The sequence below is a fragment of the Mirounga angustirostris genome, unplaced genomic scaffold (assembly GCF_029215605.1).
Source record: "Mirounga angustirostris isolate CCGP_5_RB_7025 unplaced genomic scaffold, mMirAng1.0.hap1 SCAF_15, whole genome shotgun sequence".
Classification (NCBI taxonomy): Eukaryota; Metazoa; Chordata; class Mammalia; order Carnivora; family Phocidae; genus Mirounga; species Mirounga angustirostris.
Genome location: NW_026991723.1, coordinates 57,314,264 through 57,338,287, shown reverse-complemented (window position 1 = coordinate 57,338,287; position 24,024 = coordinate 57,314,264). Strand labels below are relative to the sequence as shown.

General features: G+C 44.7%; 1 protein-coding gene across 1 annotated transcript in view; it reads right to left on the bottom strand.

Moving 5' to 3' along the window:
• Positions 1–9,004, bottom strand: part of DNAI1 (dynein axonemal intermediate chain 1) — a 39,180-nt gene extending 30,176 nt beyond the window's left edge. Inside the window, exons 1-9 of the mRNA XM_064579147.1 lie at positions 8,987–9,004; positions 8,861–8,893; positions 5,921–6,019; positions 5,647–5,727; positions 3,676–3,802; positions 3,290–3,432; positions 2,923–3,042; positions 1,854–1,913; positions 238–372 (exon numbers count right to left, since the gene is read on the bottom strand). Of these exons, the coding sequence (XP_064435217.1) occupies positions 238–372; positions 1,854–1,913; positions 2,923–3,042; positions 3,290–3,432; positions 3,676–3,802; positions 5,647–5,727; positions 5,921–6,019; positions 8,861–8,893; positions 8,987–9,004 (816 nt within the window). The remainder of the gene's footprint in view (positions 1–237; positions 373–1,853; positions 1,914–2,922; positions 3,043–3,289; positions 3,433–3,675; positions 3,803–5,646; positions 5,728–5,920; positions 6,020–8,860; positions 8,894–8,986) is intronic.
• Between the last annotated feature and the right edge of the window lie 15,020 nt (positions 9,005–24,024).

The window sequence follows — 24,024 nt, the reverse complement described above, 5'->3', positions numbered from 1 at the left end:
CTTTAGCCCAAAAATCCTGAATCCTATATAAGACTGGGGAGAGGTATAGAATGCCAGAGGCAGCTGTAGCTCTTCTCACATCTTCCCACAAGGAAAGAACTATTCATACTTCAACATTGGCACCCTACCCCTTAAAGTCTGTGAAGTCCTTCCAGAAAGCCAGGCTTCTGTCTACCCAGAGACCAATATCCCACTCAGCCATTCTCTGTGACAGAGCCATGGAAACCTCCACCAAACCTGGGACTCCATAGATGTCATCTTCCTCATGGTCATCTTCCCCATTTTTTTAGCCACTGGCGTCTTTGCCTTCTCTTTCTCTTTGGTCTTTTCCTGCTTCTCAAGCTCCTCTACATAGGCATCGTAGATCTCCCACTAGGCAAGGGCAAGATGAAAAGGATCATCACAGGGCAAAATCTTCATCCAGTTACCTCCTATTCAGCTTTTAGAGCTTGAGGAATAGATTATGTCAACCCCTGCATATGCCTCTATGGCATCCTCTACTTGGCCCACTGTAATTATGTTTTAGATGTCTGTCTTCTCTGCTGTCAGCTCTAGGACAGGAATGAAGCTCTCAGGGCACCTCTGGGATGAGCTTTCCACCCCGCAGCTCAGAGGCTCAATTATCAGCTGGAGATCAGTATTGTTCCAACCTACAGACCCCGCTAGGCAAAACAAATGGGCAAATATTAGACTAGCTCATATTTTTCTTGGTGATTTATAAGACTCTGAACTAGGACATTTTAAAAATGTTTCCCCTATGGAGATGTGATAAACTTTACTAGTTCATGTCGGCTGTCTACAGCACTGACCACACCTTCTGAGACTAAAAAGATAAACAAAAGGAAGGGACGGGTGCCTGGGTGGCTCAGTCAGTTAAGTGTTTGACTCTTGGTTCAGGTCATGATCTCAGAGTCAGAGGATTGAGCCCCATGTTGGGTCTCACACTCAGTGCCGAGTATGCTTGAGATTCTTACCCCCTCCCCCTCTGCTTCTCCCTCTGCTCCTGCCCTCTGTCTCTGTCTCTCTCAAATAAATAAATAAATAAATAAATAAATAAATAAATAAATAAATAAAAGCAAGCTTTAAAAAAAAGGTTAGGGAACCCCTGCTAACTGGATCTGACAGCAAGAGAAGCCCAAGGATAGTAGCAAAGGAAGCAGCAAGGATCTGGGACTGAAAAACCCCATATCACATTCTGTGCTCTGCAGAGTTGGGCAGTCACTGCCACCTGGAGGCCAGACAGACGCACCTTACATTAACAATTCACCCATGGGCCAGTACTCCATGCTACAATATAATTTAATGTTTGTTAATCTCATTCAGAGCCTTCCAACAACCCTGTGAGGCTGCTTGTTGTCCTCATTTGACTCAGAAAGAGAGACTGATGAATTAAGGGTGACGTGGTTCACCCAGGATCTTACAGTATGAGCAGCAAAGTTGGGGCCTGAGCTCAGGTCTCCTGGCACCAAATCCTGCCCAAATCAGCATGGCTATCCAGTAGGATTTGAGGGGGAAGGAGGGTCTCAGGAACAATGAAGGCTGCTGGAAGGGCAGGTTAGAGTGCTAACACTTCAGAGTCAGCCTTGGGGTGCCATGGGCTGCAGAGAGTTAGAAACCATGCCTATTTCCCTCTTTAACAGCCTTGCACAGGGTGGGGGTGGGGTGCATGTAGCTGATGCAGAGCTCAGTGGGTGGAGTCCCACTGTCTCATATTCCTAGTGTTCAGAGCCTGGACAAGGAGCAGGGAGATGGATGGATGAGGAGGGCAGACTGTCAGAGGAATCTTTGACAAGGATGCATGGGATGGGTGGCTGGGGGGTGGTGATGACTTTTAGACTGACCCAGTGTCTCACCTGATTGGCTGTGGCTGAAAAGTTTGTCCTGGGAGGAGGCTCCATCTGGCATTCTCGGTCCTAGAGAACAATGACAACAGGAAACCCACAGAAAGCCCTCAACTCCTTCTTACTTAACTCAACAGTATATCCATGGGTGAAACATTTCAGTTGGAGCAGAGGGAGGGATGAGACAAAGAACTGGGGAAGTAAAGAGGGGCTAAACAAAGGACCAAATGACACAGTGGAAGCCTACATTTTCCTTCTAAGCCTCCTTCAGAAGAAGCCTAAGCTAGAAATCAGGGACAATGAAGCCTGATTGTGACAGTTTCAACCAAGAAAAACTCCACATGGGGGATGGACAGGTCTCTGGCCAGCCTCCTGATGCAAGACACAGAGGTCGGCCCTTGGCAAACTACTGGGCTAATATCCCTCACCCTGAGAAGACTTCTCCCTAATACTGGGACCTCTGGTTCCAGCAGAGGAATACACTCCCTCCTCATTGTGTATCACCCAGATTACTGGTACACAGGGGAGTACAAGGAGTACACACCATGATTAGGAGCTTCCAGAAACCCATCCTGTAGACCTCTGCCCTCCATTCACAGGTTGATTTCTGTAAAACACTGTCTTACATACGTGAGTCTCTCCCCTGAAATCCTGAGAGGTTCCTTCAGCCTGGTACTCGGGGTCTTCCATACTTACGAGCCAGGGAACTTTTCCAGCCTTTTCCAGCTAGTCTATCACAGAGACCATCAACTTCAGTCAAACTGGCTTAGGGTCCTGCCTCCCTGGCACATTCTGGCCTCCCCTCTCTCCCCCAGATCTTGACCTCTTCTCCAAGGCCCATATACGTTTCTGTCTCAGTGAAGGGCTCCAGACTCCTTGTCATCCACTCTGAACTCCTACCAGGAGGGCTTGCAAGGACCCGAACACATGTTCCCAGCTCTCCTTGGAGAGATTAACTGTGGCGTGTTCCTGTCATCCTTCTAGGCTAAGGGCCACTGGGGCTGGGATCAGGCCTGCTCCTTTCCTGCCATGCACAGTGCAGAGCTGGGAGGTAAAGGGGCTGGGGTGGGGGCTGCTCTACCCGGAGAGGGTTGTTTAAGGTCTGTGAGGCCCTCTCACTGAAGTTGAACTGGTTGGTGAGCTTTCGCTCCTTGGGCTGCTTATGAGTCATCAATTCTTCTTCAGTCACTTTTGCAGCTGCCTAGAAAAAAAGACCCACAGGACCAGGGCTCAGCTGTGGGAAGAAGGTGGTGGGGAGCCAGGGGGTGGGGAGAACTTATGTCCTAGGAGAGGATGGAAGTGGGAGAGGGTGATGATGCCAGAGGCATTGGTACCTGCAGCCTCTAACTTCTCACCTTCAGCTCCACCCCCCACAACAAGTGACCCCTGAAGCTTCCATGCACAGCCAGAGCTGGAAGGGGAGGGATGGGAGCAGTACTATACTGTACCTCAGCTACAGGCATATCTGTTTGACTCCCAGCTTCAGTTTCAGCTTCTGCTTCCTTAGGCTCTTCTTCTTCAAGGATTTCGGTTTCTGAAATCACCACCTTGGTGGACTCCTGAGAACCTTGGTAAGATATTGCAGATGAACCTGAAGCCCAGGCCTACGCCCCCACCCCTGGCAGGGCAAGGCTTTCTTGGTTTCTGCCTTTGAGACCTCAGCTACCCCAGGGTTCTCAGGGCTTAACTCCCAGACCTAACCAGGGTAGCCAGCTGTGGGATTTTATGTAAGTAGAAGCTCTGCAAAGTTATTGCTTAGTATCTGCTTCCTAGGGTGACCACAGAAAGGGCACTGGGCTCTGGGCTGCAGCTTCGGGTTGGCCCCGAGGCCTACCTGCTGCTAACTCATCACGGTAGTGCTGCCGCCGTCCTTCATCCGAGTCTTTGGGGACCAGGTTCCCAACCTGGCTGAAGTGAACTGCCAGTTGGTTCACAATGCCAATAAGCTTATATGTGCCTTCCTAAGAGGAGAAGGGACTGAATCAGACCAGCGGTCCCAAAAGAGCTGGAGTGAGAATGTAGTCTGCCTTCATTCTCTAAGGCTTAACATGGTCCATCTGTTAACAAGATATATAGATATATCTTCAGTTAACCTGAAGTTTTCATTACATTCCACCTTAAGAAGAGGAAGCAAATGAAATAAAGTTTTGTTTTTAAGTTCTCATCAAAGACATATTTTTAAATACCTTTTCTTTTCAACTTTGAACAGCTCTGGATTTGTCTATCACTGGCTCTCACATCCATGCCAAGGGATCCTGGTATACCTGACTCACCGCAGAGTTGAGACAGGTCACACGTAGTCATCAGACACACCTGGCCTGACCTTCTCCAAACTGCATTTAGTGGATGCAAGGCCTGGATAGATTTTCAAAGATACCAAATCCAAAATCCCCCTGTTCCATACAAGAGGCCACAGAAATCTAGAAAAGGTCTGAGTTTGGCACTTGTCCAGTTCATACAGCAAATGAGAAGCAGGGCTCAGCATTAAATCCAGGCAACCTTGTTCATTCCTTCTTCAACAAATAATTTTTAAGCAGACACAACACAACATGCCAAGTATTTTCTAGGTTCCAGGGATATAAAGCTTAGCAAAAGCAGATGTGATCCCTGTTCTCATAGGGCCTATTATTCTGGTTCCCCTAGATAGCTTCCTTATTGACAAGCATCTTAGTTGTACCATTGACTTTGACACCAGGGTGTCCTTCCTTCTTTCAAAACATTTCTTCTCAACCCTTTTCTTTTTTTTTTTTTTTTTAAGATTTTATTTATTTATTCATGAGAGACAGAGAGAAACAGAGGGAGAAGCAGGCTCCCAAGGAGCGGGAAGCCCGATGCGGGACTCGATCCCAGGACCCTGGGATCATGACCTGAGCCGAAGGCAGACGCTTAACCATCTGAGCCACCCAGGCGCCCTCAACCCTTTTCAAGTCACATAGACAATTATTACATTTGTATGACACACAGGGGTAAATTCTAAAGAGGGGAAGCTCTAGAGAAGAAACCAGCCCATGGGCTCTGGCTGAACCAAACCCACCTAGCCCTGGAGGGCTGAAAGGATTACTATTTCTGCACATAGGTTGGGACGCTCTGCCTTAAAAAGTCACCACAGAGCCCTTCTCTTGGGAACTCCGATGGATGGGAGGTTAAAACAGCGTGGCAGCTAAGAGCAGGGTTTATGGCAGTGGGCAGAATGGATTCAAATCCTGGTTCTGTCCCCTATTTTCTGCATGACCTTGGGCTTAACTATTCTTTTTTTTTTTTTTTAGACAGTTTTTTTTTTTTTTTTTAAGATTTTATTTATTTATTTGACAGAGAGAGACACAGCGAGAGAGGGAACACAAGCAGGGGGAGTGGGAGAGGGAGAAGCAGGCTTCCCGCGGAGCAGGGAGCCCGATGCAGGGCTCGATCCCAGGACCCTGGGGTCATGACCCGAGCCGAAGGCAGACGCTTAACGACTGAGCCACCCAGGCGCCCCGGGCTTAACCATTCTAAGCCTTGATTTTTTTCATCTGTAAAATGAGGATAATACTACCTAATTTTCAGGATAGTTTTAAGCATTAAAAATAATGAAAATAATTTATTAACACAGTGTCTGACATGTAATAAGTACTCATTAAGACTGCAAGGGAGATTAGTAAAGAAATTTTTTAACTCTCCAGAAAATTCCATGTAAAATTTCAAGGTTCTAGCTGAAGACCAAAGTTTAAAGGTGATCTCTCTAATAGCAGAGAGGCTTCTGCAATGTAGCAAGTCACTGCCAAGCCAAGAGTAACTAGAGGCCCCTACCCCAGGGGTGATGACTTACTTTGAAGCTGTACCTGACGATGTTCTGGGGTGCATGTGGGTTGTTGGCTGTCAGAATGCGGGTGAACTCCTCCTTTAGCTCCTAAGGGAGAGAAATATCAAGAGGGTCATACATGGAGGGCCCCCACCCCTCTGATACTTGGGAGGACCCCTAAGGGCATCAGCAGACATCTCACACCCAGGTTCCGTACAGGCTGCTAATCAGTCCAATGAAAGAACACATCTCTGAGGCTGGAGAAGGTGGAAGGGGCAAAGGCAGGATGCTTCTAACTCACCGCATCAGTCAACTCCAGCTGGTCAGGGGGTCTAACTGTGGCTTTGGACTGGGCCCATTCATCTGCTCCTTCTCCCATGTCGGTCCCTGAATCTTCATCCTGGACAGAAACCTTGTGTGAGGATCAGTAAGGGGTGCTGCAGGAAGCCACTTCATTCACGAATCCTCCCAGAAGCCAAGCTCTGCCCCCAATACCGAGAATATAAAATGCACAATAGACCACTCACGGAGGAGTCCAAAGGAACTGCTCAGTCCAGAGTTCTCATTGCCTGGAAGATGCTGGCCACCTCAGCCCTTGGGGCCAGGGGTTAGCTGGAACATTGTGGTGGGCCAGAGACCAGAACTAATCTCTCCTTACTCTCTCCCATACAGCCTAGAACTGAATGGTCAGGACCAGCTGCCAAAGGCAGGGCTTTATGCAAAATGAAAGGACATCCAGCTGCTCTTTAAGCTACTTCAACTCTGATTCATGTTTATCTTCTAATTTGCCACCTTATGGTTACTCTTACATCGATATTCTCAGTACTTGGTAACTTTTTTTTTTTTTGTAAAGATTTTATTTATTTATCTGAGAGAGACAATGAGATAGAGCATGAGATGGAGGGGGGAGGGTCAGAGGGAGAAGCAGACTCCCCGCGGAGCAGGGAGCCCGAAGCTGGGTCCCGGGACTCCAGGATCATGACCTGAGCCGAAGGCAGTCGCTTAACCAACTGAGCCACCCAGGCGCCCTCAGTACTTGGTAACTTTAAGCCTCACAGCCCATCAGATCCTTGCTGCAAAAAAACCCAAGAACTAGAAGTTTTTCCTTTCCCTAATAGATAGCTAAACACCTTGCCAAAGTGGCCCATGACATATTTAAAAAAAATTCACCCTTGTTAGCAAAGATATGCAAACAAAAAAAAAGAATGCAATTTTTCACTTTATATAAAGCTTCTGAAAACTATGGGTCCCCTGGGTAGCTCAGTTTGTTGAGCGACCAAGTCTTGGTTTCAGCTCAGGTCATGATCTCAGGGTCATAAGATGGAGCCCCATGTCAGGCTCTGCACAGTGGGGAGTCTGCTTGAGATTCTCTTTCCCTCTGCCCCTCCCCCTGCTCGTGCTCACTCTCTCGCTTTCTCTTAAATAAATAAATAAATAAAATATTTAAAAAAAAAACTGTTGAAAACTAAAACAACAACAAAAATCCAAAACAAAGAGACCCCTCAACCAAATGAAATTAATATCCAGTGTTGATGAGGTTATGGGAAAATTGATACCCATAAATTAGCACAATCTTTCTTTCTTTTTCTCTTTCTTTCTTTTCTTTTCTTTTCCTTTTTTTTCTTTTTCTTTTCCTTTTCCTTTTTCCTTTCCTTTCCCTTCCCTTCCTTCCTTCCTTCCTTCCTTGTGTCCATAACTAGTTTTATTGGGACACAACCACACTCATTCATTTATGTATTGTCTTTTGCTGCTTTTGCCCTACAAGCAGAGGTGAGTAGTTATATATGAGACCATAGTGCCTGCACAGCCTAAGATATTTGCTATCTGGCACTTTATAGATAAAATTTGCCCACCCCTGACATACATGATTAGCAGTCGGGCTGCTGGTGTTCAGTAAAATTAGATAAGTTTTCTCATATTTATGTTAATAGTTTTTTCTTCTGCAGTGGCAGACTATAGTTTCTGTATGTTTTGCAGCAGAATTTTACAGTTAACCTCTCTTTGCTACTCTAAAAAATAGAAGATATTTTATTTATTCCTCAAAAACATAATGTGGTTAACTTGTTGATGTGCAGAGCCAGTCTAACAATTTTGGTCATTTTTTTAAATTTCAAGTTTTTATTTAAATTCTAGTTAGTTAACATATATGGTAATATCGGTTTCAGGTGGGGAATTCAGTGACTCATCACTTCCATATAACACCCAGTGCTCATCACAACAAGTGCCCTCCTTAATACCCATCACCCATCTAGCCCATCCCACACCCACCTCCTTCCATCAACCCTCAGTTTTGTTCTCTATTGTTAAGATTCTCTTATGGTTTGCTTTCCTCTCTCTTTTTCCCCCTTCCCCTATGTTCATCTGTTTTGTTTCTTAAATTCCACATATGAGTGAAATCATATGGTACTTGTCTTTTTCTGACTGACTTATTTCGCTTAGCATAATGCCTTCTAGTTCTAGCCACATCATTGCAAATGGCAAAATTTCATTCTTTTCAATGGCTCAGTAATATTCCATTGTATGTATATATACCACATCTTCTTTGTCCATTCATCAGTTGATGGACATTTGGGCTCTTTCCATAGTTTGGCTATTGTGGACATTGCTGCTATAAATATCGGGGTGCATGTGCCCCTTCGAATCAAGCACAACCTTTCTAAAGAGCAATTAGGAAATATTTCTCAAAACCTTAAAAAGTATGTATACTCTTTGACTGAAGTTTCTATGTGTAGAACTTTATATTAAAGAAATAACCACAGCCACGGACATGCCCAGAGATTTGAATGCATGAATGTTTGCCGGAGAATTGATCATAATAGTGAAAAAGAGGAAACATCTAAATGTCCAATAATGGGGCATGGTTGAACAAATTATGGTATGGCCCTAAGGAACATATGGTAAAATATTATACAGTAATTTTAAATGATGCTATAAAAGTATGTTTATTGGCAATGGAAAGTACTCTAAATATATTATGTAAAAAGCAGATTATAAAATAACATACAGTTTGATTCCATTTAAAAATAAATACATGTAATTTTTATATATGCACAGAAATATCTGAGAGCATATAACATTACAAATTATCGAAGAGGTGTCCTGCAATGGTGGGTTTAAGGGTGATTTTAATGTTCTCTTTGCTCTTTGCTTGAATTTTCTAAACAACATAGAGCTAATCTTTTCAGTGGAAAACAATGCTGTTGGCTTTTTGCTGAGAGCCTACAGTGGGCTCAGCACTTACTCTCCTCCTGGTTCCTCTGCCCACGCTGAAGCTCTGAAAGAAAGAACAGAAACACGAGTTAAGTCAGAGGCAAATCTCCGCGGAGGTATCAGAAACAGCATCACAGGGAGGCTTCTGCTCAGAGACCTTGAAGGCAGTGGACATCGAGCTTTCCCAAGTTTTTTTTTTTTTTTTTTTTTTTTAATAATTTTAAGGTTTTAGGGCGCCTGGGTGGCTCAGTCGTTAAGCGTCTGCCTTCGGCTCAGGTCATGATCCCAGAGTCCTGGGATCGAGTCCCGCATCGGGCTCCCTGCTCCAAGGGAAGCCTGCTTCTCCCTCTCCCACTCCCCCTGCTTGTGTTCCTGCTCTCGCTGTCTCTGTCTCTGTCAAATAAATAAAATCTTTAAAAATAATAATAATAATAATTTTAAGGTTTTATTTATTTATTTGTCAGAGGGAGAGTGAGAGCACACAAGCAGGGGGAGCGGCAGATAGAGGGAGAAGTAGGCTTCCCGCGGAGCAGGGAGCCTGATGCGGGGCTTGATCCCAGAACCCCAGGAACAGGACCTGAGCCGAAGGCAGATGCTTAACCGACTGAGCCATCAGGCGCCCCTCAACAAACATTTTTAAAAAGCATATTCTGGGGGTGCCTGTGTGGCTCATTCAGTTAAGCATCTGACTTTCAGTTTCAGCTCAGGTCATTATCTCAGAGTTGTGAGATCAAGCCCCGCTTTGGGCTCCACAATGGGTGTGGAGCCTGCTTAAGATTCTCTCTCACTCTCTCTGCCCCTCCCTACCCCTCTCTCCCTCTCTTAAAAAACAAACAAACAAACAAAAAGCATATTCTAAGTGCTCAGCTTTGTACTATGCATTAAGGGGATTTTGAAGTCAGATTATATTCATAAACACTTGTTTGGGATGAATGTAAACTCTTTCTGGGCAGGTACTTTGTTTTGTACACCGTTGTCTGAGAATATAGTAAGCATTCAAAATATTATTGAATAAATGAAGGAATGCCATCAAACCCATTAGTGATCATGATGCTGGGGAAAATGTTTTTCCTCGTTGGGCCTCAGTTTCCTTGTCAGATTGGATGTGATGACCTTCCAGTTCTAATATGCTAAAATCTTATGTTCCCAAGAGCAGCATGGCCTGTTCGGCTTGATAAACATTTGTTGAGCATCTATTTACTTGTCAGGGACACACCTAAGCAGTAGGACAAAAACAGAGAGATGAGGTCTCTGCTCCAGTTTGCTCAGGGTCCACGGAGGACAGACAAGTATAGGCAGTGCTCACTCCCTCCCTCCCTCCCTCCCTCAGTATATGTTCCTTTGAAAGCCTGCTCTGTGCCCGCAGCAGAGATACGTGTGCCCAGGGTGCTGGAGGGGTGCACAGAGACACCCACCCAGCCCAAGAAAGGCTCCCAGAGGTGGCTATTTCCTAGCTGGGTATCAAAGAACAAGTATGGGTTGTCCAAGTGGAGAATATTTTCAGAAGAAGAAAATGGCATGCACAAAGACAAGAGAAGAACAATGACAGAGCCAGTAAAATGTTCCACCAAGCAAACAAAAACCCTGCAGTATATATACAGAACAATAGGTGTTTCAGATGATCAAGCCAAAGGGAGATCAGTGGAGACTAGAAAAGTGAAGGAAGGGCTCCCGTAAGAAGCAGGTCTCAAGTATTGAAGGAGGGGTCAGGGCAGCGTGGTGGCAGCACAGCCCATGGACAGAGGCCTCTGCTCCCTGAGCTCACAGGCCACCTGTGTAGTCTTGGGGAAGTCTCTTGGGCCTTGGTTTCCCAAATACAAAGTGAGAGAGTTAGGCTAGATGGGCTCTTACAGCTCTTACATGATAGCCTATGGGAGAGGCTTTGATGGTGGAGGGGAGGAAAGGGATTCCAGGGAGAGGGAAGAGCATGTCTCAGCTTGGGCTGGGATTATTGCTGGTAGAGCAGGCAGCAGGATTCAGATTTCTGCCAGGTTGCCAGGGTTTCCAGCCATGGAACCCTTCTCTGAAGCTAAGCTGCATGAGCCAGAAAGCTGCTTTTTTTTTTGATGCACCTCTGATCCCTAAGGTAACAAGATGGAAACGCACAACATCCAACAGCTTTCTGGCCCACAACAGAGCACTGGAGGGCCAATCCCAATCCAAACTGCCAGCCTTAAATAGAAAATGAGATCCAGTTACCACTGCCCCCCCGTAAATATGTCTGTAAAACATTTATCTGGCAATAAAAGAACTGACAAGGCAATTTGAGTGTAATTGTTTTTGGCAGTTGGAAATATTTCAATTAACACACTATAAAAGCCACACTATAATAAATGCAAAACAGGCCAGTGAAATCAGCTGCAGCCCTGACTTCCCAACCATGGCAAAGGAGATTGAATGTCAGGCTGCCACTTTGGGCCCTTGGTCTTCCAAAAGGAGAAGCCTGAGACAGACAAGCCTGAATTCCTAGAAAGCTTTTGATGGTTCCTCCCAGAAGCCATCAAACCACAGAAGAACAAAGCCCAAACTCCCTCCCCTGGCCCTCAGAACTCTATCATCTGGCCCCACATCTCCATTCCAGCCTGTTCTCCAACCCTTCATGTGCTAGCACTTTGAGATGCAGCCCGGCAAGGCTACTCACATTTCCTGAGCATGGTCTGTGCTTTCTCACCTCTGCACCTTTGCTTTTTTTTTTTTAATTATTTATTTTAAAGTAATCTCTACAACCCAACATGCAGCTCAAACTCATGACCCTGAGATCAAGAGTTGCATGCTCTCCTGACTAAGCCAGCTGGGCACACCTGCACCTTTGCTTTTTACAATTCCTCCTGCCAGAAACACCATCTTCCCCTTCTCCCTTGCTGCTCCCACTATCTCGGCCTAACAAAACACTACTCAACTAACCTCTGCTAGTCCTTTATCTAACCCTGCCATGTTATTACTTTTCTCCTACCTCTCTCTACTCTTCCATTCCTCACTTTGAGCAAGGCTCTGCCCCACCTTCCATCACCACCACAAGTACGGGCTGTTCTGAGATGAAGGATGAAATGTATCTTCAAATAGACACTCTGTTATCTCTGGGTTTTGGTCTGCAAAAGGGAATAGTATTATGAAAAGAAACATAATACTGCAGTACACATTGGAGGCAGCTTGGAGATTCTAGCAAAGGAGGTCCACCATTCTTACACTATTGACCAAAGAAGATCCTCTACTTTTGGATAGGTGATTCTATTTGGCCAAGGGAGGAAGAAGAAACCCCCATGACAGTCAAATTAATCCTGATGATCAATGGGATAACAGATGTCCCAGTCTGAACTCCTCCATAGTAGAGCATTTTCTATTCTTGTTATTACAGATTTTACTGTGAGCATCCTGTGGGAAGGAACTGCTAAAAACTCAGCTCCCTAGTGGTTACTTCTCCTTTCTCTTTCAGGATGAGGGCTGGGCTCCCTTGCTCTCTCTCTCTAAACTTCTCCACCTTCATTTCCATGTCACCTCTCCAGTAGTTCCTTCTCATTATCCTTGACCAGGAATATTTGCTTGAACCCCTTAGTCTTCTTCTTTTTTAAGGGCTTATTTATTTATTTTGAGAGAGAGAGAGAATGCATGAGCGGGGGGAGGGGTAGAGGGAGAGAGAAGGGGAGCATTTCAAGCAGATTCCCTGCTGAGCACAGAGCCCGACATGGGGCTCCATCTCACGACCCTGAGATCATGACCTGAGCCGAAACCAAGAGTCACATGCTCGGCTCAATTGACTGAGCCACCCAACCACTCCCCACCCCACTCCCTGCCGATCTAGTCTTCTTATTCTATACACTCCCCTTGGGTGTTCTAATCCCCACCCGTAGCTTCATCTTGTACCTTATGATGGAGTTCAAATCTATTTCTTTTTTTAATATTTTCATTTTTTATCTATTTATTTTTTTATAATCTCTATGCCCAATGTGGAGCTCGAACTCCAGACCTCAAGATTAAGAGTCATATGCTCTACTGACTGAGCCAGCCTGGTGCCCCAAAGTTCAAACCTATTTCTGTAGCTTAGACTTCCTGGAACCCCATGTTTAAATTGGTAACAGAGTACTTAAACTCAATATATTTATTTATTTATTTTTATTTATTTATTTTTTAAGATTTTATTTATTCATTCATGAGAGACAGAGAGAGAGAGAGAGAGAGGCAGAGGGAGAAGCAGGTTCCCAAGGAGCAGGGAGCCCGATGCGGGACTCGATCCCAGGACCCTGGGATCATGACCTGAGCCGAAGGCAGACGCTTAACCATCTGAGCCACCCAGGCGCCCTAAACTCAATATATTTAAAAACCAACCTCAGTGTGTTCTTTTTCCACCACAACCATTATATTCTTTTTCTACACCAAATTTCTATTTCTTCTAGTATTTCCTATCTCACTCAACAGCATCCCCATCCACTCAGTCACCCAGGTTGGAAAGTGAAACCAGCAAAGATGCCTGCCCTTTGATCCCTTCCATTAGCATCAAGTTTCAAAGCCTAACAATTCTATCTCCTTCATATCTTTCATAACTATCCTCTCCATTTACACCTCCCTTAATTTGGGCCTTACTATCTCTTGCCTAACTACATTTTATTTCCCTGACTCCAGTTTCTCTCCACTCTAATAATTATATCATTATCATCATTCTCAGCTATTGAGCATTTACTCTGGGCTAGTCATTTACTAAGCAATTTATATGCATTATCTCATTTAACCGTCAGAACTACCCTATCAGGTAAGAGCTATCATTATTCTATTTTACAGATGAGGACATCGAGGCTTAGAGAGATCAAGCAACTGACCCAAAGGTGACCAGGATTTGAACCCAAACTAATCACTGTAGGTGATCTTCCTGAAACATAAATCTGATCATATCACTCTCCTGATTTAAAGCCTCCAACGGTTCCTCATCCGCCATGAGATAAATCTCAACTCTCCAACACAGCATCCATATCATCCCCTACTCTATTCTTCCCACAGCTATGGGAGGGTGCTTTGAAAATGAAAATTCTAGGGGCACCTGGGTGGCTCAGTCATTAAGCGTCTGCCTCCGGCTCAGGTCATGATCCCAGGGTCCTGGGATCGAGCCCCGCATCGGGCTCCCTGCTCCGCGGGAAGGCTGCTTCTCCCTCTCCCACTCCCCCGGCTTGTGTTCCCTCTCTCGCTGTGTCTCTCTCTCTGTCAAATAAAAAAAATAAAATAAAATCCTAAAAAAAAAAAAAAAAAAAAGAAAGAAAATGAAAATTCTGGTCAAGCTAACAGATGATTATTATTGCCACCTATTGGGCATTTACCTGAACTTAGATCTGTTTTGGTTCATGGCCCCCTGAAAAGTGTAAGCAACCCATTTGTCCGTGAGCATATTTTAGGGTAAGGAGATAAAAAGATTCTTAAACTGTTCCCTATCGTGAAGATATAATATTTATTAAACAAGTACATGATCAGATATACTCAAGGAACCCAAATGTGGGCTCTGAAGTCAACCATACCTTCATTTGGGTCCTCACTCTGCCACCTGCTAGTTCTATGACTCTAAGCAAGTTACTTGTATTCTCTGAGCCTCAGTATCCTTATCTTTAAACTGGACATAATGACACCCTCTCAATCATGGGATTGTTATGAGGATCAAATGAGTCAATGCACATAAAGTGCATAGTGTGGTGCTTAGCCAGAGTTTATGCTCAATTAACGATAGTTGGCAGCCTTTATTCCCATTTATAGACCCTGCTCTGCCCTCAGCCACACAGAGTCTGTGTGGCCCTTGCTTACTAGGAGGCCCCCACCCTAGGGACTAGAGCCTACAGCAGCTCACATTTCCTCCAAAGAGTTCAATGGTGAAACATGTTTGTTCCTGGAAAGAGGGGCTCTTCGAAGCACGAAAACCCACAGATGCAGCATCCTCCTTCCTGGAGCCCAGGAGACTTCGTTTACCATTTCAGGTTGTCTTCGTCCTTATTTTAAAACTCACTAACAGGTTTCCATTAAGCTAAACTGAAACTAAATACCTCACCAGCTTGCAGTTTCCATTTTTAAAAGGGTAAAAGCTCTTAGTCCCAAAGGAACAGTAATTCACCAAGAAATCTTTCTCTGGCTACAATGACTGCATTTCAAATCTCTGAGCCTAGTGCAGTGTCTAAAGCACACAGAAGGCACTAAATAAGTGTAGCTGAAAGAAATCTCAAAATTTTGAAACAATAGAGATGAAGGGTAGTAGACATTATCATACGCTATTGTGGGAGTGCCAACTAATGCAAACTTTTTATAGGGTTATTTGGCAATACCTCACAAAATTTAAAATGCAGATACCCCTCAACTCCACTTTCTTGACAGTATTCATACACATGCATAAGATGTACAAAATTGCTCACTGCAGCATTATTTGTAATGTTTTAAAGATGGAAAACACCTAGATACTCATTGGTAGGGGCCTAGTTAAATAAATTGAGGTATAGCCATTCAATAAGATACTATGCATATTTTTAAAAGAATGAGATAAACATTTATGTACTGTTATGGAAAGCTCTCCAAGGTACATTGTTAAATAAAAAAGCAAGCTACAGGAATAGATGACCCATCTGCTCACTTTAAGACTATGTATGTATGTGTATTTGCATATACATACAAAATTTCTAGAAGAATATATAGAATCTGTTGATAGCAGTTTGGTTTAGGGAATGTGACTGGGGAATTGTGGGGGAAGGGACCAATACTGTTCACCATATACTCATTCTCATGGTTTTAATATTTTTAATCTGAATGTGCATTACTTTTATAATTTAACATGCTAAGAATTTTTAAAATCAACAAAGCACAATTAAATAGGTTTTTCTTTTCTATTAATGCAGTGTTAGTTAGCACAGTGTTCTGAGTGCCGAAAAAGATATGAGACCAGGTTGGTGCCTACCTGGAAGCCCAGGAGGGCAGAAGCCAACTCTAGGGGACCCTTGCCAGATAAGGCTACAGCAGGCAAGGAGGGTAGAATTTAAAAGCTGAAGCTTTAGGGTAAGCCTTGGCTGGGTTCCTAACTTGGCCATAAACTATATGTGAGATCTTGAGCAAAGTATTTAGTCTCTAATCCTCATTTTCTCATCTACAAGGTAGAGCAAAATATTAGTGCCCTCCTCAAAGTTGCTCTGAGGATAAAATAAAACAATGCCTGAAGAGCACATAATTCAGAGCCCAGCACTCAGTAAGCCAAGTAATGGTGGCAGTGTAGACTTTGTGGCTGTCATTCTTTCATTACTCTATCATGGTCTGCTATGCATGGCGAGTCCCATTCTGAGGGCATTTATTGTACAATTGAAAGGTGTGTTGTCCAGGCCCCAAGAAGTCCTTATCAGAAAGGAGCCTATAAAACTAAGGGTGTTGTAGAGGGATGACAATAAAAACACCCTCTGTTTCTATAACATCTTTCAGTTTACTAAACACTTTTGAGTACATCATTTCATTTGATCCTTCTACTAATCTTTTGTGGCTGGATGTTGAATTTTGTCCTTTCCCCCGCCCCGAATCTATTGAGATGTCATTATATGATATTTCTCCTTTGTTCTCTTAATGTGAAGAAATACTTTTATTTTTTAATGTTGAGCTAACTTTGCATTATTAGGATAAACCCCACTTGATCTATTATTCTTTTTATGCATTGCTGAAACAGATTTGCTAATATTTTTCACATTTATGTTCATAAGGGACATTGGCCTGTCATTTTCTTTTCTTGTAATAACTTTGATTTTGATATCAGAGTTATGCTGGCATCATCAAATGAGTTGGTATTTATTCCTGTCACTATTTTCTGTAAGACTTTGTGTAAGATTGGTGTTATTTATTCCTTTTTAAAAAAGATTTATTTATTTATTTTAGAGAGAGAGAAAGGGCATGGGGAGGGGTAGAGGGAGAAGGAGAGAATCTCAAGCAGACTCCCTACTGAGCACAGAACCGGCCGTGGGGCTCGATCTCATGACCCTGAGATCATGACCTGAGCCGAAATCAGGAGTTGGACACTTAACCAACTGAGCCATCCAGGCACCCCTGGTGTTATTTATTCCTTATGTATTTGATACAATTCATCAGTGAAACCAGTTGGGCCTGGAGTTTCTTTGTGGGAAGGTTTTAAGTTATGAACTCAATTTTTTAAAAATAGGTATGGAGTTTTCATATTTTCCATTTCTTCTTGTGTCAATTAAGGTAAACTGCATTTTTCAAGAAATTTGTCTATTCTGGGGCACCTGGGTGGCTCAGTCAGTTAAGCCTCAGACTCTTGATTTCAGATCAGGTCATGATCCCAGGGTCATGAGATCAAGCCCACGTCCAACTCCAAGCTCAGCAAGAGTCTGCTTGAGATTCTGTCTCTTTCCCTCTGCCCCTCCTCCTGCTCTCTCTAAAATAAATAAATCTTTAAAAAATTTGTCCATTCCATCTAAATTGTTGAATTTATTGCCATAAAGTTGTGGTAATATTTCCTTATTATCCTTTCTAATGTCTGTAGGATCAGTAGTGATTTCTCATGTTCCATTCCTGATATTGCTGTTGTGATTTCTTTTTATCTTGAGCCCTGCGAGGTTTTGTCAATTTTATTAATCTTTTAAGGATGAATTCCCGGTGTTGTTAATTTTCTCTATTGTTTTTCTCATTGTTTCTATGAAACATTGATTTAAAATTTTTCCTTTTTTTCTAAAACAGGCATTTAAAGCTATGCATTTCTATTATGCACAACTTTAGCAGCACCTGAAAATTTGTGATGTTATATTTTCATTACCGTTCAGTTAAAAATGTTTACTAATTTCCCTTGTGCTCTTTCTTTTCTTTCTCTCTCTTTTATTGAAATATAGTTGACATACAATGTTACATTATTTCAGGTGTTCAACACAGTGATTTGACAAATTTATACATTATGCCAAGCTCACTACAAGTATAGCTACTATCTGCCCTTGCTCCTTTTGACTACCTTTATTTAGAAATGTGTTCCTTAATTTCTAAATATTTGGGGATTTTAAAGATACTGCTGTTTATTTTTAATTTAATTATGTTTTGTTCAAACTATTCCTAGTATGCTGAGACTCTTTCTCTCATGGATGGATGTTGAATTTGAATTGAATTAAAATTTTACAGATTTTATTTATTTATTTATTTTTATTTTTTTTAAAGATTTTGTTTATTTATTTGACAGAGACACAGTGAGAGAGGGAACACAAGCAGGGGGAGTGAGAGAGGGAGAAGCAGGCTTCCCGCCGAGCAGGGAGCCCGATGTGGGGCTCGATCCCAGGACCCGGGGATCATGACCCGAGCCGAAGGCAGACGCTTAACGACTGAGCCACCCAGGCACCCCAATTTTACAGATTTTAATCTTTTGATATGTCTTGGGACATACTTTATGTCCCAGCATATGGTCTATTTTTGTGAACATTCTGCAGTTCTTGGGTGAAGTGTTCTATAAATGTTAATTAGGTCAAATTGGTTAACAAATCTTCTATATCTTTGAATTACTGAGAGACAAGTATTAAAATCAACTATCTTTGTGTATTCTTCTACTTCTCCCTTTAGCTCTGTCAGTTTTTGATTCATATATCATGAACTTCTATTAATAGGTGCATACATGTTTGTGATTTTATGTCTCCGCTTGAATTGACCCTTTATCATTATGAAATGTCCCTACTTTTCTTTGAGAATATTCCTTGTCTTGAAGCCTACTTAGTTCTGATAATACTATGGCCGCACAACATTCTTAGGCTTGCCATTCTCAGGGTATATTTTTTCTACTCTTTTATTTTCAACCTTTCTATGTCTTTATGTTTAAACTGTATCTCTTACAGGAAGTATTTAGTTGGGTCTTGCTTTTTTTCTCCCTAGCTTGAGAAACTCTACCTTTCAATTGAAAGCAATGGTATGGTTGTCTTCATTATATTGCTCTTTGTTCTCTATTTTTTTCCATCTGCTTTTAAAAAATTTTTTTACTTAAATTCAATTTAGTTAACATATAGTGTTTTATTAGTTTAAGGGGTAGAACTTAGTGATTCGTCAGTTGCATATAACACCCAGTGCTCATTACATCAAGTGCCCTCCTTAATGCCCATCACCCAACTACCCCATCCCCCCACTCCCCTCCAGCAATCCTCTGTTTGTTTCCTATAGTTAAAGAGTCTCATGATTTGACTCCCTCCATCCGCTTATTTTGTTCCTCTGTTCAACTTCTTCCTTCTTTTGTTAAATGAGTTTTTTTAGTATTTCATTTTATTATCTCTATTGCCTTTCTAGCTGTGCCTTTTTGTATTACTTTTTAGTGGTTACTCTAAGGTTTACAATATGCATCCTAAACTTATCATAGTCCACTGAGAATAAATAACATACTGTTATTCCTATAAGTATAATAACCTTATAACATCTTAATTCTATTTACCACCACCACCTCATCTTTTGCTCTATTGTTGTCATGTATTTTATTTCTATATACATTATAAGTCCCACCTTATAATGGTATTATTTTTGCTTTAAACAGTCATGTCTTTTAAGAAAATGAATAGAAGGGAAAAAAGATAGTTCTTTATCTTTAGCCACATATTTATAATTTCTAGTACTTTTTGGTCCTTCCCATAGATATGATAAGGGAAATCTGCATTCTAAGGTGGCTGACCAAGCCAGCAAGGGAATCCCAGTCTCAGCCCCAGGGCAGTTCTGGGTTTTCCCTCCTGCCCCGCCTGCTGCGCATGGAAGTACCGCATATACAGAAGTAGAAGTGTATAAATTACCCACATTGTTTGTGCTCGGGGCTTAGACCTTTGGAGATCACTCTCCTCTGAGCCTGCCAGCTTTAAATAAACCTCCTACCCTCCAAGATCTCCAAGTGCCACTTGGTTCTTCCATTGGGCGATCCAGTCCAGGTTCCGTAACATTTGGTTCCCTGACCGGGAATCCCAACCGTGCTGGGCCATTGTTGCCACCGGTTTGGGGGCAACAGCAGGGCGGTGACAGAACGAGGGATCGTAAGGGAGAAGGTGCGCCCTGCCTAATTTTCGGCAATCTCCTGCCCCGGTCGCTTTGGACCGGCCCGCTCCGCTGTTCCCGCCAGACTCGAGGAGACTTGGCAGGTGAGGACCTGGTCCCATGGTAAGGCCTGGGGCCCTAGGACACAGAGAGGCCCACCCGTCGGGGTGGAAGGGGAGCCTGATCACCTCCCAGAGACCTCTTAGAGGTCTCACAGGTAGGGATTCCCAGGGAGGGAATGTAATAACTTCTGGAGTGAATGTGTGAGTGAATGTGCAGTCCGACCTGGCTTGCTCAAGCGGACTGATTCTGTGACTCCATGGGCGGGCACCCTTAAGGTCCCCAGAAGCCTATGGAGTCTGAGTGGGCCTATCTGTGATTCCGTGGTGAACGGCATACAGTCTAGGGTGGCATCAGAATAGATTCCAATCATAAGTCACAACGCTGAGACCACTATGGCTAAGCCTCACCTAAGCTCCTTCAGACAAGGCCAGATGGGCATCTGATTGGTCTCCTCACCACAGGAGGCACTCCAGCCCCCTTGTTTGTCTCTGTGTCACCTCACATAGGAACATCACCATGGGGTCAGGGCAGAGTAAACCTATGGTTCTAGAGACCATGATTAAAAATTTCAAGAAGGGGTTTTTGGGAGACTAGAGTCAGGATAAACCCCGGCAAGTTGAGAACCCTATGTGAATTGGAATGGCTCACCTTTAATGCTGGATGGCCTTCAGAAGGGACATTGGATGTCCCAACGATTTATTGAGTATGGTGAGTCGTAACAGGAGAACCAGGACACCCTGAGCAGTTTCCATACATTGACTCCTGGCTAGGAATTGCCCAGATCCTTCCCCCATGGGTGCGATTCGCTTGCAATAGGCAAGGACAGGCCAGGGTCTTAATCGCTTCATCCAAGCGACCTAAAGAAGATCGGCAAAAGCCCCAGTCTCCACAAATTCTAGCTGGAGATCCCAAGGACGAACTGATCCTGCCCCCACCATACGCACCCCCAAAACCGTCTACACCTGGCCCTTCAGCTCCAGACACTCTGCCACCATCGGTCTCACTGGTGCCTCCAGGCCCAGAGGATCCACTTTCTCCAGGACCAGCAACAAGGCTGCACCCCAGGCCGGGCACAAGTGTCCTCCAAATGCTGGTACGAGAGACATGGGAACCTGAGAGGTGGGATGAAGACAGGACCGTCCAACCCGGCCGTTCCATGATGTATTATCAGCCCTTCTCCACCACCGACCTCCTCAATTGGAAACATAACACCCCATCCTACTCTGAGAAACCACAGGCTATGGTAGACCTCATGGAATCCCTCTTCCAGACTCATTGGCCAACCTGGGAAGACTGCCAACAGTTACTCCGCACCCTGTTTAACACAGAGGAAAGGAGGAGAATAATGAAAGGTGCACAGCAGTACCTAGAAGAGCACGCACCAGCGGGAGTCATTGATCCTACTGCCTGGGCTAATACGGCTGCACCTGAAGAGCGCCCAGCATGGGACTTCACCACAACCGAGGGACAGGCCCACATCCACCAGTACCAGGAGGCCCTCCTCCGGGGAATCTGGGCAGGAGCTAAGAAACCCATACACATGACTAAGGTATCCTTGGTCACTCAACAACCAGGGGAATCCCCCAGGGACTACTACAAAAGCCTATGTGAAGCCTACAGGATATACATTCCATTTGACCCCAAGGCACAGGAAAGCCAACAGATGGTAAACACCTCCTTCGTGGCTCAGGCCACCCCAGACATCAGGAAAAAAAACTTCAGAAACTAGAGGGTTTCGCTGGGATGAACATCACCCAGCTAATAGAGATTGTCAATAAGGTCTACATGAACAGGGAGGTCGCAGCTGAATGGGAAGCTGACAAAAAGATCAAAAATAAAGTCAGCCTCCTCGCTGCTGCCCTGAAAGAAAAGGAAGACACAAAGGCTGGGAGACCCCGACCACCAAAAGGGGGAAACCCAGAGTCCCCTTGGCAAGGGATCAATGTGCCTACTGTAAGGAGAAAGGGTATTGGAAAAATGAATGTCCCAGCCAGGGAATGGCTCAGAAGCCCAGCCACTACAAGGAAGAACCCTGAGAGCAGGACCTCATAGGCCTTGCAGGAATAGACTCAGAAGGGGACAAGGCTCTTTCCTCCTTGGCCCCCATGAGCCCATGGTCAGAATGAAAGTGGGGGGCCAACCAGTGACTTTTATGGTTGATACTGGGGCTGAGCACTCTGTTGTCACCTCCCCAGTGGCCCCTTTCAGCAAAAGGACTGCAACCATCCTTGAGGCCACTGGGACACAGGCGATACCACAGCCCTTTTGCCAGGCTCACCAGTATGAATCAGGAGCCACAAGGTCTGACATGAATTCCTTTATCTACCTGATTGCCCCATCCCCCTCCTGGGCTGAGACACACTCTCCAAGCTTGAGGCTCAGATAACCTTTGAGCCCACCGGACACACCAGCCTCCGATTAAACCCAAGGCAAGAGGAGATGGGGTCTCTGATACTAGCCTCACCACACCAAGGGAAGAAGAATGAAGGGTATTCTGCGCCCAGGCCCAACAGAACAGCCCGCCAGAGTTTAGGCTCGCCTTCCCTTCAGTATGGGCTGAAGACAACCCACCTGGACTACCCTGGAATTGGGCCCCTATCATTGTTGAACTGATCCTAGAAGCCCAACCTCAGAGGCAAAGGCAATACCCCCTTCCACAAGAAGCTAAGATTGACATCCAAGAACATCTGGCCAAACTCAAAGAAGCAGGTATTCTAGTCGAGTGCCAGTTGGCCTGGAATACCCCACTCCTGCCAGTCAAGAAGCCTGGAGGGGGATACCAACCAGTTCAAGACCTGTGGGCCATCAAGAAGGTGACCATCTCTCTGCACCCAGTGGTCCCAAATCCATACATCCTCCTCAGCCAAATCCCACGGTCAGCCAGATGGTTCATTTGCCTAGATTTAAAAGATGCCTTCTTCTGCCTCAGCTTAACTCCCCAGAGCCAGCCCCTATTTGCCTTTGAATGGTCTGAACCTGATACAGGGCGCCAGATGCAACTGACTTGGACGCACCTCCCTCAGGGGTTTAAAAACTCACCAACCCTCCTCTTTGGGGAAGCGCTGGCCGCGCACCTTGCCAGCTTCCCAAGAGAGGCCACACGATGCACCCTCTTCCAGTATGTGGATGACCTCCTCCTCGCCAGTGACACACAAGAAGACTGCACAAAATGCACAAAGGCCCTCCTACAGTTCCTGTCAGACCCAGGATACCAAGTCTCATAAAAAAAAGGCACAAATCTGCCAACAATAGGTCTGATACCTCGGTTTCCTCCTCATCCAGGGAAAAAGAGAACTAGGGCCGGAAAGGAAAAAGGTCATCATCTCCTTGCCACAGCCCCAGATAAAAAGGGGCCTACGAGAATTCCTGGGGGCTGCAGGATTCTGCCCCATCTGGATCCCTGCATTCTCAGCAATAGCGAGACCCCTCTGTGATCTCTTAGGGGGACCAGATCGAGAACCCCCTGCCTGGGCTGAGGAAGCAGAAGCCACCTTCACAGAGATGAAAACTGCCCTGGAGCAGGCTCCAGCCCTGGGCCTACCAGATATAGAGAAACTCTTCAATCTCTTTGTACATGAAAAAGAAAAGATAGCGCTCGGAGTACTCACCCAGACTGTTGGGCCCTGGCAACAGCCAGTTGCATATCTGTCAAAGAAGCTGGACTCTGTGGCAGCAGGATGGCCACCATGCTTCAGGGCGCTGGCAGCCACATTCCTACTTATCAAGGAGGCAGAAAAACTCACCCTGGGGCAAGAACTTGATGCCAAGGTCCCTCATGCAGTTGTGTCCCTCATGAACACACAGGGGCACCACTTCCTTTCTAACTCTCAGCTAGCACAATACCAAGGGCTCCTCTGTGAAAACCCATGGATCACCCTCGAAACAGTAAGGACATTAAACCAGGCAACCTTTCTCCCCACGAAGAGGGGGAACCAGACCATGACTGCTCCGAAGTAACTGATGAGTTCTATGTGAGCTGTCCAGATCTACAGGATCAAGCCATAAAGAATCCAGAGCTCACGCTGTTCAGTGATGGCAGCAGTTACCTGTAAGAGGGTGCCCAGAAAGTGGGTTATGCAGTGACCAAAACCACTAAAGAGTCCTAGAGGCCAAGGCATTACCAGCTGGATGGTCAGCACAACGGTC